This window comes from Oncorhynchus nerka, linkage group LG13 (assembly GCF_034236695.1).
Source record: "Oncorhynchus nerka isolate Pitt River linkage group LG13, Oner_Uvic_2.0, whole genome shotgun sequence".
Lineage (NCBI taxonomy): Eukaryota > Metazoa > Chordata > Actinopteri > Salmoniformes > Salmonidae > Oncorhynchus > Oncorhynchus nerka.
The window spans coordinates 27,098,501-27,114,497 of record NC_088408.1 but is presented as its reverse complement, the minus strand read 5'-3'; the positions used below and the strand labels follow the sequence as shown (position 1 = coordinate 27,114,497).

Below are 15,997 nucleotides of genomic sequence, written 5' to 3'. Positions count from 1 at the left end.
GCCTTCCAGATGTCGATCCTAACACCTCCAATACTGCATAAACATTGTGAGGAGAAACCGCTTTGCAGAGCCACCCATGGAGTTCTGTCACATGTATTCCAGAGTTAGCATTTTAACGCTTCAAGTCACACTGACTCCTACTTGAACCGTCTGCTCGCTCCCTTGTGGGCTCGTAAACCAAATGAGGCTCAAAAGGCAGCGGTTTAAAACAGCACTTATCAAACACAAACCTCTTTTTTCTCTCCTCTCTTTTTCATTCCACACGAGAAAAACCACATGACTCGGCAGCACGACAAAAGCAGATTGTTTGTAACCTCGGAGGGGCTGAGGCAGAGCTGAAGGTAGAGCAGAGCCAAGCAGTTTAATGGCATTTAGCTGCTTCTTAAGTGAGGTCTGAGAACAGGCTGTCATTTATAGTAGCAGAGAGGGGGTGGGGGAGAGAAGGAGTGGGAGGTAGAGAGGTAGAAAGACATACAGAAGGAGAGGGGGAAAGGGAGGGTGAGATGAGAAAGAGATACATTAGAATACTTTGAGGAGACAGTACCATAAGAAAAAGGATATTGGACCAAAAGAAAGGGATGTGGGAATTAAGTAGAGAAAGGGACAGTGGGACAGAGACAGTGGAGTTGGAATGGGAGAGAGAGACGGGGAAGGAGACAGTGGATTTGGAATGGGAGAGAGAGACGGGGAAGGAGACAGTGGAGTTGGAATGGGAGAGAGAGACAGGAAGGAGACAGGAGTTGGGATGGGAGAGAGAGACGGGGAAGGAGACAGTGGAGTTGGAATGGGAGAGAGAGACAGGGAAGGAGATGGGAGTTGGGATGGGAGAGAGAGACAGGAAGGAGACAGGAGTTGGGATGGGAGAGAGAGACAGGGAAGGAGATGGGAGTTGGGATGGGAGAGAGAGACAGGGAAGGAGATGGGAGTTGGAATGGGAGAGAGAGACAGGGAAGGAGATGGGAGTTGGAATGGGAGAGAGAGACAGGGAAGGAGATGGGAGTTGGAATGGGAGAGAGAGACAGGGAAGGAGATGGGAGTTGGAATGGGAGAGAGAGACAGGGAAGGAGATGGGAGTTGGAATGGGAGAGAGAGACAGGGAAGGAGATGGGAGTTGGAATGGGAGAGAGAGACAGGGAAGGAGATGGGAGTTGGAATGGGAGTGAGAGGGACAGAGGGAAGGAGACGGGAGGTGGGATGGGAGAGAGAGACAGGGAAGGAGATGGGAGTGAGAGGGACAGAGGGAAGGAGACGGGAGGTGGGATGGGAGAGAGAGACAGGGAAGGAGATGGGAGTGAGAGGGACAGAGGGAAGGAGACGGGAGGTGGGATGGGAGAGAGAGACGGGGAAGGAGACAGGGGAGTTGGGATGGGAGAAAGGGACAGAGGGAATGCACCAATTTGTAAGTCGCTCTGGATAAGAGCGTCTGCTAAATGACTTAAATGTAAATGTAATGAATGAGATGGGAGAGAGAGACGGGGAAGGAGATGGGAGAGAGAGACGGGGAAGGAGATGGGAGAGTTGGGATGGGAGAGAGAGGGACAGAGGGAATGAGATGGGAGAGAGAGACAGGGAAGGAGACATGGGAGTTGGGATGGGAGAGAGAGGGACAGATGGAAGGAGATGGGAGAGAGAGGGACATAGGGAATGAGATGGGAGAGAGAGACAGGGAAGGAGACATGGGAGTTGGGATGGGAGAGAGAGGGACCGATGGAAGGAGATGGGATGGGAGAGAGAGAGAGATGGGGAAGGAGACAGGGGAGTTGGGATGGGAGAGAGAGGGACAGAGGGAAGGAGACAGGGGAGTTGGGATGGGAGAGAGGGACAGAGGGAAGGAGACGGGAGTTGGGATGGGAGAGAGAGGGAGGGACAGAGGGAAGGAGACAGGGGAGTTGGGATGGGAGAGAGAGGGACAGAGGGAAGGAGACATGAGTTGGGATGGGAGAGAGAGGGACAGAGGGAAGGAGACGGGAGTTGGGATGGGAGAGAGAGGGAGGGACAGAGGGAAGGAGACAGGGGAGTTGGGATGGGAGAGAGAGGGAGGGACAGAGGGAAGGAGACAGGGGAGTTGGGATGGGAGAGAGAGGGAGGGACAGAGGGAAGGAGACAGGGGAGTTGGTATGGGAGAGAGAGGGAGGGACAGAGGGAAGGAGACAGGGGAGTTGGGATGGGAGAGAGAGGGACCGATCGAAGGAGACAGGGGAGTTGGTATGGGAGAGAGAGGGAGGGACAGAGGGAAGGAGACAGGGGAGTTGGGATGGGAGAGAGAGGGAGGGACCGATCGAAGGAGACAGGGGAGTTGGTATGGGAGAGAGAGGGAGGGACAGAGGGAAGGAGACAGGGGAGTTGGGATGGGAGAGAGAGGGACCGATCGAAGGAGACAGGGGAGTTGGGATGGGAGAGAAAGGGAGGGACAGAGGGAAGGAGACAGGGGAGTTGGGATGGGAGAGAGAGAGAGGGACCGATCGAAGGAGACAGGGGAGTTGGTATGGGAGAGAGAGGGAGGGACAGAGGGAAGGAGACAGGGGAGTTGGTATGGGAGAGAGAGGGAGGGACAGAGGGAAGGAGACAGGGGAGTTGGGATGGGAGAGAGATGGACCGATCGAAGGAGACAGGGGAGTTGGTATGGGAGAGAGAGGGAGGGACAGAGGGAAGGAGACAGGGGAGTTGGGATGGGAGAGAGAGGGAGCGATCGAAGGAGACAGGGGAGTTGGTATGGGAGAGAGGGGGAGGGACAGAGGGAAGGAGACAGGGGAGTTGGGATGGGAGAGAGAGGGACCGATCGAAGGAGACAGGGAGTTGGTATGGGAGAGAGAGGGGAGGGACAGAGGGAAGGAGACAGGGGAGTTGGTATGGGAGAGAGAGGAGGGACAGAGGGAAGGAGACAGGGGAGTTGGGATGGGAGAGAGAGGGACCGATCGAAGGAGACAGGGAGTTGGTATGGGAGAGAGGGAGGGACAGAGGGAAGGAGACAGGGGAGTTGGGATGGGAGAGAGAGGGAGGGACAGAGGGAAGGAGACAGGGGAGTTGGGATGGGAGAGAGAGGACCGATCGAAGGAGACAGGGGAGTTGGTATGGGAGAGAGAGGGAGGGACAGAGGGAAGGAGACAGGGGAGTTGGGATGGGAGAGAGAGGGAGGGACAGAGGGAAGGATACAGGGGAGTTGGTATGGGAGAGAGAGGGAGGGACAGAGGGAAGGAGACAGGGGAGTTGGTATGGGAGAGAGAGACAGGGAAGGAGATGGGAGTTGGAATGGGAGAGAGAGACAGGGAAGGAGATGGGAGTTGGAATGGGAGAGAGAGACAGGGAAGGAGATGGGAGTTGGAATGGGAGAGAGAGACAGGGAAGGAGATGGGAGTTGGAATGGGAGAGAGAGACAGGGAAGGAGATGGGAGTTGGGATGGGAGAGAGAGACAGGGAAGGAGATGGGAGTTGGGATGGGAGTGAGAGGGACAGGGGGAAGGAGACGGGAGGTGGGATGGGAGAGAGAGACAGGGAAGGAGATGGGAGTGAGAGGGACAGAGGGAAGGAGACGGGAGGTGGGATGGGAGAGAGAGACAGGGAAGGAGATGGGAGTGAGAGGGACAGAGGGAAGGAGACGGGAGGTGGGATGGGAGAGAGAGACAGGGAAGGAGATGGGAGTGAGAGGGACAGAGGGAAGGAGACGGGAGGTGGGATGGGAGAGAGAGACGGGGAAGGACACAGGGGAGTTGGGATGGGAGAGAGGGACAGGGGGAATGAGATGGGAGAGAGAGAGACGGGGAAGGAGATGGGAGGTGGGATGGGAGAGAGAGACGGGGAAGGAGATGGGAGAGAGAGACAGGGAAGGAGACATGGGAGTTGGGATGGGAGAGAGAGGGACAGAGGGAATGAGATGGGAGAGAGAGACAGGGAAGGAGACATGGGAGTTGGGATGGGAGAGAGAGGGACAGATGGAAGGAGATGGGAGAGAGAGACGGGGAAGGAGACAGGGGAGTTGGGATGGGAGAGAGAGGGACATAGGGAATGAGATGGGAGAGAGAGACAGGGAAGGAGACATGGGAGTTGGGATGGGAGAGAGAGGGACCGATGGAAGGAGATGGGATGGGAGAGAGAGAGAGACGGGGAAGGAGACAGGGGAGTTGGGATGGGAGAGAGAGGGACAGAGGGAAGGAGACAGGGGAGTTGGGATGGGAGAGAGAGGGAAGGAGACAGGGGAGTTGGGATGGGAGAGAGGGACAGAGGGAAGGAGACGGGAGTTGGGATGGGAGAGAGAGGGAGGGAAGGAGACAGGGGAGTTGGGATGGGAGAGAGAGGGACAGAGGGAAGGAGACATGAGTTGGGATGGGAGAGAGAGGGACAGAGGGAAGGAGACGGGAGTTGGGATGGGAGAGAGGGAGGGACAGAGGGAAGGAGACAGGGAGTTGGGATGGGAGAGAGAGGGAGGGACAGAGGGAAGGAGACAGGGGAGTTGGGATGGGAGAGAGAGGGAGGGACAGAGGGAAGGAGACAGGGGAGTTGGTATGGGAGAGAGAGAGAGGGAGGGACAGAGGGAAGGAGACAGGGGAGTTGGGATGGGAGAGAGAGGGACCGATCGAAGGAGACAGGGGAGTTGGTATGGGAGAGAGAGGGAGGGACAGAGGGAAGGAGACAGGGGAGTTGGGATGGGAGAGAGAGGGACCGATCGAAGGAGACAGGGGAGTTGGTATAGGAGAGAGAGGGAGGGACAGAGGGAAGGAGACAGGGGAGTTGGGATGGGAGAGAGGGACCGATCGAAGGAGACAGGGGAGTTGGGATGGGAGAGAAAGGGAGGGACAGAGGGAAGGAGACAGGGGAGTTGGGATGGGAGAGAGAGAGAGGGACCGATCGAAGGAGACAGGGGAGTTGGGATGGGAGAGAGAGGGAGCGATCGAAGGAGACAGGGGAGTTGGTATGGGAGAGAGAGGGAGGGACAGAGGGAAGGAGACAGGGGAGTTGGGATGGGAGAGAGATGGACCGATCGAAGGAGACAGGGGAGTTGGTATGGGAGAGAGAGGGAGGGACAGAGGGAAGGAGACAGGGGAGTTGGTATGGGAGAGAGAGGGAGCGATCGAAGGAGACAGGGGAGTTGGTATGGGAGAGAGAGGGGGACAGAGGGAAGGAGACAGGGGAGTTGGTATGGGAGAGAGAGGGAGGGACAGAGGGAAGGAGACAGGGGAGTTGGGATGGGAGAGAGAGGGACCGATCGAAGGAGACAGGGGGAGTTGGTATGGGAGAGAGAGGGAGGGACAGAGGGAAGGAGACAGGGGAGTTGGGATGGGAGAGAGAGGGAGGGACAGAGGGAAGGAGACAGGGGAGTTGGGATGGGAGAGAGAGGAGGGACAGAGGGAAGGAGACAGGGAGTTGGTATGGGAGAGAGAGAGAGGGAGGGACAGAGGGAAGGAGACAGGGGAGTTGGGATGGGAGAGAGAGGGACCGATCGAAGGAGACAGGGGAGTTGGTATGGGAGAGAGAGGAGGGACAGAGGGAAGGAGACAGGGGAGTTGGGATGGGAGAGAGAGGGAGGGACAGAGGGAAGGAGACAGGGAGTTGGGATGGGAGAGAGAGGGAGGGACAGAGGGAAGGAGACAGGGAGTTGGTATGGGAGAGAGAGAGGGGAGGGACAGAGGGAAGGAGACAGGGGAGTTGGGATGGGAGAGAGAGGGACCGATCGAAGGAGACAGGGGAGTTGGTATGGGAGAGAGAGGGAGGGACAGAGGGAAGGAGACAGGGGAGTTGGGATGGGAGAGAGAGGGACCGATCGAAGGAGACAGGGAGTTGGTATGGGAGAGAGAGGGAGGGACAGAGGGAAGGAGACAGGGGAGTTGGGATGGGAGAGAGAGGGACCGATCGAAGGAGACAGGGGAGTTGGTATGGGAGAGAGAGGGAGGGACAGAGGGAAGGAGACAGGGGAGTTGGTATGGGAGAGAGAGGGACCGATCGAAGGAGACAGGGGAGTTGGTATGGGAGAGAGAGGGAGGGACAGAGGGAAGGAGACAGGGGAGTTGGGATGGGAGAGAGAGGGACCGATCGAAGGAGACAGGGGAGTTGGTATGGGAGAGAGAGGGAGGGACAGAGGGAAGGAGACAGGGGAGTTGGGATGGGAGAGAGAGAGAGGGAGGGACAGAGGGAAGGAGACAGGGGAGTTGGGATGGGAGAGAGAGGGAGGGACAGAGGGAAGGAGACAGGGAGTTGGTATGGGAGAGAGAGAGAGGAGGGACAGAGGGAAGGAGACAGGGGAGTTGGGATGGGAGAGAGAGGGACCGATCGAAGGAGACAGGGGAGTTGGTATGGGAGAGAGAGGGAGGGACAGAGGGAAGGAGACAGGGAGTTGGGATGGGAGAGAGAGGGAGGGACAGAGGGAAGGAGACAGGGGAGTTGGGATGGGAGAGAGAGGGACCGTTCAAGGAGACAGGGGAGTTGGTATGGGAGAGAGAGGGAGGGACAGAGGGAAGGAGACAGGGAGTTGGGATGGGAGAGAGAGGGAGGGACAGAGGGAAGGAGACAGGGGAGTTGGTATGGGAGAGAGAGGGAGGGACAGAGGGAAGGAGACAGGGGAGTTGGGATGGGAGAGAGAGGGACCGATCGAAGGAGACAGGGGAGTTGGGATGGGAGAGAGAGGAGGGACAGAGGGAAGGAGACAGGGGAGTTGGGATGGGAGAGAGAGGGACCGATCGAAGGAGACAGGGGAGTTGGTATGGGAGAGAGAGGGAGGGACAGAGGGAAGGAGACAGGGGAGTTGGGATGGGAGAGAGAGGGAGGGACAGAGGGAAGGAGACAGGGGAGTTGGGATGGGAGAGAGAGGGACCGATCGAAGGAGACAGGGGAGTTGGGATGGGAGAGAGAGGGAGGGACAGAGGGAAGGAGACAGGGAGTTGGTATGGGAGAGAGAGAGGGACCGATCGAAGGAGACAGGGGAGTTGGTATGGGAGAGAGAGGGAGGGACAGAGGGAAGGAGATGGGAGTTGGGATGGGAGAGAGAGGGACCGATCGAAGGAGACAGGGGAGTTGGGATGGGAGAGAGAGGGAGGGACAGAGGGAAGGAGACAGGGGAGTTGGTATGGGAGAGAGAGGGACCGATCGAAGGAGACAGGGGAGTTGGTATGGGAGAGAGAGGGAGGGACAGAGGGAAGGAGACAGGGGAGTTGGGATGGGAGAGAGAGGGAGGGACAGAGGGAAGGAGACAGGGGAGTTGGGATGGGAGAGAGAGGGACAGAGGGAAGGAGACAATGATTTGGGATGGGAGAGAGAGAGGAGAGGAGAGGAAGGGGGGGATTGATATAAAAAGAGTGATTAAAGAGGGGTAGAGGTAGAGAAGTAGAGAGCGACAGTAAAAGAGAAAGGGAGGAGAGACTGGAAATAGCCTTCTCTCTGCTGTGTTGTGATGTTGTCTTCCTCTCATATCTCCTCATCAGCACAGGGCAGGGGCCAATAAGACTGTCTGCTTTGCTGCTCGACACACACGCGCACACACACACACACACACACACAGCCAAAGTCACAGCTACAAGATACACTCCAGGTTTCTAGTGCATTGATGTGTAAAAAATGTCATACTGGAAGGTTTTGTCACAAACTGTAGCACCACTTATTCTTCTGTTAGTTGAAGTGGAACACTCTTCTGGGTCACTGTCATACCAATACTGTAACTCCTGTATCAGAGAGGAGGGAGGTAAAGGGAAGACTGTGTCAACCTCTGACTTTCATGCATCTTGTTCATGAATCTTGTCCACAAGGTTCTGTTTTGGGTCCGGCACTTTTCAGTTTATATATGTTACCCCCTGGCAGAGTTATCAGAAACAGTATTGATTTTCACTGCTACGCAGACGATACACAACTTTTACATTTCTGTGTCACCAGAGGATTTTAGCTCCCTTGATAAATTATTAGACTGTATTAGTGATTTAAATACTTGGATGGCCCTCAACTCCTCCAGCTAAATCATGACATGACCGAGGTACTTATTGTTGGAGCCAAAGCACAGAGAGAGAATCGAGTCGCACATTTGAATTCACAGGCAATAAAGATACAATACCAGGAACAAAAACCTAGGTGTTATTTTAGATTCTGAACTCAATTTCAAATCACATATTAGGAATGTGACCAAAATAGCTTTTTACCACCCGAGGAACATGGTCAAGATGCGGCTATTTCTCTCTCAGGCTGATACAGTGAGACTCATCCATGCTTTTATTATAAGCAGGCTTGACTACTGTAATGCTCTCCTGTCTGGTCTACCCAAGAAAGCCATTGGTCAACTGCAAAACATACAGAATTCTGCAGCACGGGTACTGACTAAGACCAGATGGAGAGCACACATTACACCGGTGTGGAAGTCTGCATTGGCTGCCTGTGAGTTTTACAATTCATTTTAAGATTCTTCTATTGGTTTATAAATTAATCCACGATTGTGCACCCAATAACCAATATGAGGAAACAGTTTGGGATATATTAAAAACCTAAACATAAAATGTGCTATATACACAAACATCTGTCACAATAATCATATTACTTGTATTTTTTAAAACAAGCACCTTATAAATTGCACAACACATGTCAGACATGCTTTTAAGTTATGTACCAAGTAGGTCCCTCAGGTCTTCTGGCACTGACCTTTTAACTACCCCAAAGCCTTGGACCAAGAGGCATGGAGAGACAGCCTTTAGTTATTATGACCCCAGCCTCTGGAATAGCCTGCCAGAGAACCTGAGGGGGACCAAGAGAAATGGAGAGACAGCCTTTAGTTATTATGACCCCAGCCTCTGGAATAGCCTGCCAGAGAACCTGAGGGGGACCAAGAGGCATGGAGAGACAGCCTTTAGTTATTATGACCCCAGCCTCTGGAATAGCCTGCCAGAGAACCTGAGGGGGACCAAGAGGCATGGAGAGACAGCCTTTAGTTATTATGACCCCAGCCTCTGGAATAGCCTGCCAGAGAACCTGAGGGGGACCAAGAGGCATGGAGAGACAGCCTTTAGTTATTATGACCCCAGCCTCTGGAATAGCCTGCCAGAGAACCTGAGGGGGACCAAGAGGCATGGAGAGACAGCCTTTAGTTATTATGACCCCAGCCTCTGGAATAGCCTGCCAGAGAACCTGAGGGGACCAAGAGGCATGGAGAGACAGCCTTTAGTTATTATGACCCCAGCCTCTGGAATAGCCTGCCAGAGAACCTGAGGGGGACCAAGAGGCATGGAGAGACAGCCTTTAGTTATTATGACCCCAGCCTCTGGAATAGCCTGCCAGAGAACCTGAGGGGGACCAAGAGGCATGGAGAGACAGCCTTTAGTTATTATGACCCCAGCCTCTGGAATAGCCTGCCAGAGAACCTGAGGGGGACCAAGAGGCATGGAGAGACAGCCTTTAGTTATTATGACCCCAGCCTCTGGAATAGCCTGCCAGAGAACCTGAGGGGACCAACAGGCATGGAGAGACAGCCTTTAGTTATTATGACCCCAGCCTCTGGAATAGCCTGCCAGAGAACCTGAGGGGGACCAAGAGGCATGGAGAGACAGCCTTTAGTTATTATGACCCCAGCCTCTGGAATAGCCTGCCAGAGAACCTGAGGGGGACCAAGAGGCATGGAGAGACAGCCTTTAGTTATTATGACCCCAGCCTCTGGAATAGCCTGCCAGAGAACCTGAGGGGGACCAAGAGGCATGGAGAGACAGCCTTTAGTTATTATGACCCCAGCCTCTGGAATAGCCTGCCAGAGAACCTGAGGGGGACCAAGAGGCATGGAGAGACAGCCTTTAGTTATTATGACCCCAGCCTCTGGAAAAGCCTGCCAGAGAGAACCTGAGGGGGACCAAGGGGCATGGAGAGACAGACTTTAATTATTATGACCCCAGCCTCTGGAAAAGCCTGCCAGAGAACCTGAGGGGGACCAACAGGCATGGAGAGACAGCCTTTAGTTATTATGACCCCAGCCTCTGGAAAAGCCTGCCAGAGAGAACCTGAGGGGGACCAAGGGGCATGGAGAGACAGACTTTAATTATTATGACCCCAGCCTCTGGAAAAGCCTGCCAGGGAACCTGAAGGAGGCAGAAACTGTGGACATATTTAAAATAAATCTTAAAAACACATTTTTATCTTTGCTTTTCCTTAGGATTCTTTTCAGTTTGTATTGTTTTTCTTTAGTTGTTGTTTTTTTTCCTCTTACTGTATGTTTGTTGTATAGTGAATATTTTTATTTTCATAGTTTTTCATAGTTTTTTCCTGTGAAGCACATTTGGAGTTGAAGTTGCATTCCATGTCTGAAATGTTCTGTATAAATAAATGATTTGATGTTCCCCTCTTCTCCTCCTCAGATAGATGGTAATCTCTTATCTCATCCTGGCAACTGAGAAACGTTGTTTTATTTCCTCTTGAAAGGGGATGCATCAGCGCTTTTTCATTTCTACTCTGAGTGTTTTTCCTCAGGGTCCTTCAGTGTTACAGTGACTTTCTGAACTGAAGTTACTCCGGAAGATTGAGTTGTTCTTTATTGGCGCTGTCTGTCAGACTTTTTTGGGTTACCGAGGGGACAGAGGGTTACTGGCTGGAAGGGGTGACCGTGGCATGAGTAACGCCGAGCATTGCCATGGTGACGCGCCTCTGCCTTGGCTTACTCTCCTTTTTGAGGACGAGACGTCGTGGCGACTGGAAGATGCTAGAAGACGCTGTTATTTTTTTTACCTTCTGCCAATACCCGTCCATTGCCCCTTTTCGTTTGATCAAAAGGCACGTGCATCGCCTCTGCCTTTCAATGTCCTTGTTCTCCCTTCATGTCTTGTCTCCAAATTATGATGAATAAGAAAAGTAACAGTCGCTCTTTCTAGCTCTCAAAAAGTGTTTAATTTTGAAGAAAAATAATATGATATATATTCTCAACTGTGATATATGACTTGAAGTTTCCTAAAATCTAATCAACTGTCAACATTTCCTTTTCTGCAAGTATTTCCTTATGTCTGTCCAAATTGTATCCTACTACTAAAGTCCACTCAAACCAACATGCTGTCATATAGTCTTCAATAGATTTGGGCTGGTGTTGCGTAACAAATGGAACCCTCGCAAAATCTGCTACCTCATATTCCTCATCTCATCCTGTCTGATATAACCACAAGCCTTTTTGTAAGCAAGGCTCCCAATCTAATGAAGTTCCTCATAGCGTTTCCCTCGAAGATCGTCCTCACACAAAGCAATCACACAGTCCGATAGGCATCAGAGTCCCCCTGGGGTCCTGGATATATTAAAACAAGAATAATTACCCTGGTACATGTCATCCAGCTTTCCTCCTCTTCCTCTCCCATAGTGGATGTTTTGGCAATAATGTTAGTGAGGTTGTTTAGAAACTCACCCCTAGTCACCACTGGACTAACCGGCCTGTAGTGAGTCATTGTGCGTGTGTGTGTGTGTGTGTGTGTGTGTGTGTGTGTGTGTGTGTGTGTGTGTGTGTGTGTGTGTGTGTGTGTGGCTGTGCCTGTGTCTGTGGGTGTGTGTGTGAGGGAGGGAGGATGTGGGGGCAGAAAAAAAGAGGATAGTAGAGAGAGTGAGGTTGAGTTAGTGAAATAGAATGCAGGGAGAGAGCAAGTCAGAGTGTGTGTGTGTGTGTGTGTGTGAGAGGGAGGAAGAGGAAGTGAGTGTGTGTGTGTTAGTTAGATGTTAGATGTGGCATTAGTGAGTGTTTTGATGAAGACTGCAGGTCTGTGTTGTGAACAGCTCTGAGTGAACGCCTCAGTTCATTTCACTTTGACCTCTGGGAAATCTCATTTGACCTACCATTCCTGCCTTCGATCGCTGCTCTGTTTCGTTTTCTCGCTCCTGCTCTCTCCCTACCTCTCTCCCTTCCTCTCTCCATTCCTCTCTCCCTACCTCTCTCCTTACCTCTCTACTTACCTCTCTCCTTAACTCTCTCCCTACCTCTCTCCCTACCTCTCTCCCTACCTCTCTCCTTAACTCTCTCCCTACCTCTCTCCCTACCTCTCTCCTTAACTCTCTCCCTACCTCTCTCCCTAACTCTCTCCCTACCTCTCTCCTCACCTCTCTCCCTACCTCTCTCCCTACCTCTCTCCCTACCTCTCTCCTTAACTCTCTCCCTACCTCTCTCCTTAACTCTCTCCCTACCTCTCTCCTTAACTTTCTCCCTACCTCTCTCCTTAACTCTCTCCCTACCTCTCTCCCTACTCCTCTCCCTACCTCTCTCCTTAACTCTCTCCTTAACTCTCTCCTTAACTCTCTCCCTACATCTCTCCTTAACTCTCTCCTTAACTCTCTCCTTAACTCTCTCCTTCACTCTCTCCTTCACTCTCTCCTTAACACTCTCCCTTACCTCTCTCCCTACCTCTCTCCTTAACTCTCTCCTTAACTCTCTCCCTACCTCTCTCCTTAACTCTCTCCCTACCTCTCTCCTTAACTCTCTCCCTACCTCTCTCCTTACCTCTCTCATTAACTCTCTCCCTACCTCTCTCCTTAACTCTCTCCCTACCTCTCTCCTTAACTCTCTCCCTACCTCTCTCCTTCTCTCCCTACCTCTCTCCTTAACTCTCTCCCTACCTCTCTCCCTACCTCTCTCCTTAACTCTCTCCCTACCTCTCTCCTTAACTCTCTCCCTACCTCTCCCTACCTCTCTCCCTACCTCTCTCCTCACCTCTCTCCTCACCTCTCTCCCTACCTCTCTCCCTACCTCTCTCCCTACCTCTCTCCTTAACTCTCTCCCTACCTCTCTCCCTACCTCTCTCCTTAACTCTCTCCCTACCTCTCTCCTTAACTCTCTCCCTACCTCTCTCCTTAACTCTCTCCCTACCTCTCTCCCTACCTCTCTCCTTAACTCTCTCCCTACCTCTCTCCTTAACTCTCTCCCTACCTCTCTCCCTACCTCTCTCCCTACCTCTCTCCTTAACTCTCTCCCTACCTCTCTCCTTAACTCTCTCCCTACCTCTCTCCCTACCTCTCTCCCTACCTCTCTCCTTAACTCTCTCCCTACCTCTCTCCCTACCTCTCTCCTTAACTCTCTCCCTACCTCTCTCCTTAACTCTCTCCCTACCTCTCTCCTTAACTCTCTCCCTACCTCTCTCCCTACCTCTCTCCCTACCTCTCTCCTTAACTCTCTCCCTACCTCTCTCCCTACCTCTCTCCCTACCTCTCTCCTTAACTCTCTCCCTACCTCTCTCCTTAACTCTCTCCCTACCTCTCTCCCTACCTCTCTCAATCTATCATTCTCCCTTTCAAGGCCAGACAGGGAGCACGTTCTAAATTGCTGCCATCACCTGAATGAGATGTGTGTGTGTGTGTGTGTGTGTGTGTGTGTGTGTGTGTGTGTGTGTGTGATTATGTGTGCGTGTGTGATTGTGTGCGTCTAGACCCTGGTTCCTTTGAATGTAAAACATGTGATTTTAGGATGAAAGGTGGAGTTGATTAAAGTGAAAGTGTTTGACTTTGATATGGAGATGGTAGGTCAGATAGGCTATCAAAGCAATATGAACCCTGAGACAACAGAGTTCACATACAGTTCACAGCCTTCATGGTACTGGGAGATGACAACTCTGATTCCAATACAGGCACTTATACTCCGACTGAGCCACTTGAACATTTAGAAATAGGTACTGTAATGACTGTCGCTATTATTTTGATAAAAATAGCATATTTATTGCTTGAGGTCTACGACGCTGTTTGGTCAAATCGGGCAGAATCCAAAGTTTTCTTTCAGTTATAAAATAACTCATTTATGAGTTGTGGATCTCAAGTTAGGAGTAAGACATTCAGGTTCAAAAGATACAAGGTATTGACCAGTTCCTGTTTGTGTTTCTCACCAGGCCTTGCGGTCAGAGCTGAAGGACCGTGAGCATGTTGTGGTCAGTACTCTGGATCAGGCACGCATGTACCTGGCTGACCAGCCCATCGAGGGACCGGGAGAACCACGCAAGAACCTACAGCCCAAAACAGGTGAGTCTCCTGTCACTGCCTAGACTGAACACACAAATACACAGACACACACACTTCCTTGAAAAGCAGCTCTGAAGTTCCCCAGTCCACTTGATGATTTTGTGGTGTGTGATATGAGGCTTAGAATACACCCAAACACTAAATATGCACCGTATTTTATTAGTAATTCTGTCTCTAAAGGCCGATCGGCCCAGTGGCTTAAACAGTGAAGTCGTTGCTACTGTACATCTGCACATTTCCTCTTTATCAGAGTCTGGATGTTCAATAATGTAGGGACCCCATGAGACGGTCTGGGAGGGTGTGGACAGAGTTGAGAGCAGGCAGAGATCTGGCACTTCCGTCTTCTTTGATGTAGTTATTGAAGGCCTCTTGTCGAATCAGTGGTTAAGAGCTGCTCTGAGAGCTGTGATGGGCAGGATGGTTTCATTCTGGTGGATATAAAATCAGAAGGTGAAACGTATCTGAAGCCAACACTAAGACGACCTCAGATGCTGTCATGTGTGTGTGGCTGTAGAGGGTATATCTGATCTAAAACCTGTGATAGCTCGGAGACTTTCACAGGAGGGACAAGGGGCTTCACAGAGTAAAAATGGTCTGAGACCAGTGATAACAGGGACACCGCTGTCTCCTCTAGTCATGTCTGAACCCAGTGGCTGAGAAGACCTTCTCCGACCCAATTAAATGCTCCCAGAGTTTCCCTGGCTTTTGTTTGCATTTCAAACTTCTCATTATTAAAGCAGACAGCTCCCACGCCAGTCCTGTCTGTGGTGTGTGGCTATCTATGTCTGGCAGACCGACAAACAGACAGAACGACCCGCTGTATATAGTTTGGGTATAATGTGTATAATTATGTTGTATTCAAGCTGCATTTGTAAAAGAGACCTAGGTCTTAAATGTCTTAAATGTAAAATAAAAACAATAGAAAATGTGTGCCTGAATGCTTCAGATCAGGGTGTCTGAGATTGAGATTTCAGCTCTGCAGACAAGATAAACATTTAGTCATGCTCTTTTCTCTTCAGAGTTAATGTCTCGATGTTCCAGTCTTTGTCCTCTCCCTCACTCCCCCTTTCTCTCCTCCCCTCCCAGACATGACTCCAGAGGAGAAGGCGCGGGGTGTGGCCAGGGCCATCAGGAAGCAGACAGCGGAGGTGCAGGAGCGGTGGGAGCGTCTGCAGGGCCACGTGGGTGGATGGCAGAGCCAGGTAGAGAGGGCCTTAGAGAGGCTACAGGAGCTCCAGAGCAACATGGACCAGCTGGACCTGCGGCTAGCCAGGGCAGAGGAGACCAAGGCTGTCTGGCAGCCTGTAGGAGACCTGCTCATAGACTCACTGCAGGACCACATAGCAAAGACCACGGTGAGGGGGGAGGTCTGGGGAGTTACTAGTTTATTAATGGGGGGTGAGAGAGAGGGAAGGTGTTTTTACATTCACTACCACACATTTAGGGCCAACAGTACAGTACATGAATAACCATCTCATCACTATTGGCTCAGGTATTACCCCAGCACTGTAATATGTACAGTATCAGGACATGAATAACCTGTCACCATCTCATCACTATGGGCTCAGGTATTACCCCAGCACTGTAATATGTACAGTATCAGGACATGAATAACCTGTCACCATCTCATCACTATGGGCTCAGGTATTACCCCAGCACTGTAATATGTACAGTATCAGGACATGAATAACCTGTCACCATCTCATCACTATGGGCTCAGGTATTACCCCAGCACTGTAATATGTACAGTATCAGGACATGAATAACCTGTCACCATCTCATCACTATTGGCTCAGGTATTACCCCAGCACTGTAATATGTACAGTATCAGGACATGAATAACCTGTCACCATCTCATCACTATGGGCTCAGGTATTACCCCAGCACTGTAATATGTACAGTATCAGGACATGAATAACCTGTCACCATCTCATCACTATGGGCTCAGGTATTACCCCAGCACTGTAATATGTACAGTATCAGGACATGAATAACCTGTCACCATCTCATCACTATGGGCTCAGGTATTACCCCAGCACTGTAATATGTACAGTATCAGGACATGAATAACCTGTCACCA

At 51.6% G+C, this 15,997-nt stretch overlaps 1 protein-coding gene across 6 annotated transcripts in view; it reads left to right on the top strand.

Annotated features, from left to right (window-relative positions):
* The window catches only part of utrn (utrophin), a 407,872-nt gene that overhangs the window by 278,117 nt on the left and 113,758 nt on the right, over positions 1-15,997 (top strand). For all 6 annotated transcript variants that reach the window (XM_065026301.1, XM_065026305.1, XM_065026302.1 and 3 more), the window contains 2 exons: positions 13,788-13,917; positions 15,004-15,272. In XM_065026301.1, coding sequence (XP_064882373.1) covers positions 13,788-13,917; positions 15,004-15,272 — 399 coding nt within the window. The remainder of the gene's footprint in view (positions 1-13,787; positions 13,918-15,003; positions 15,273-15,997) is intronic.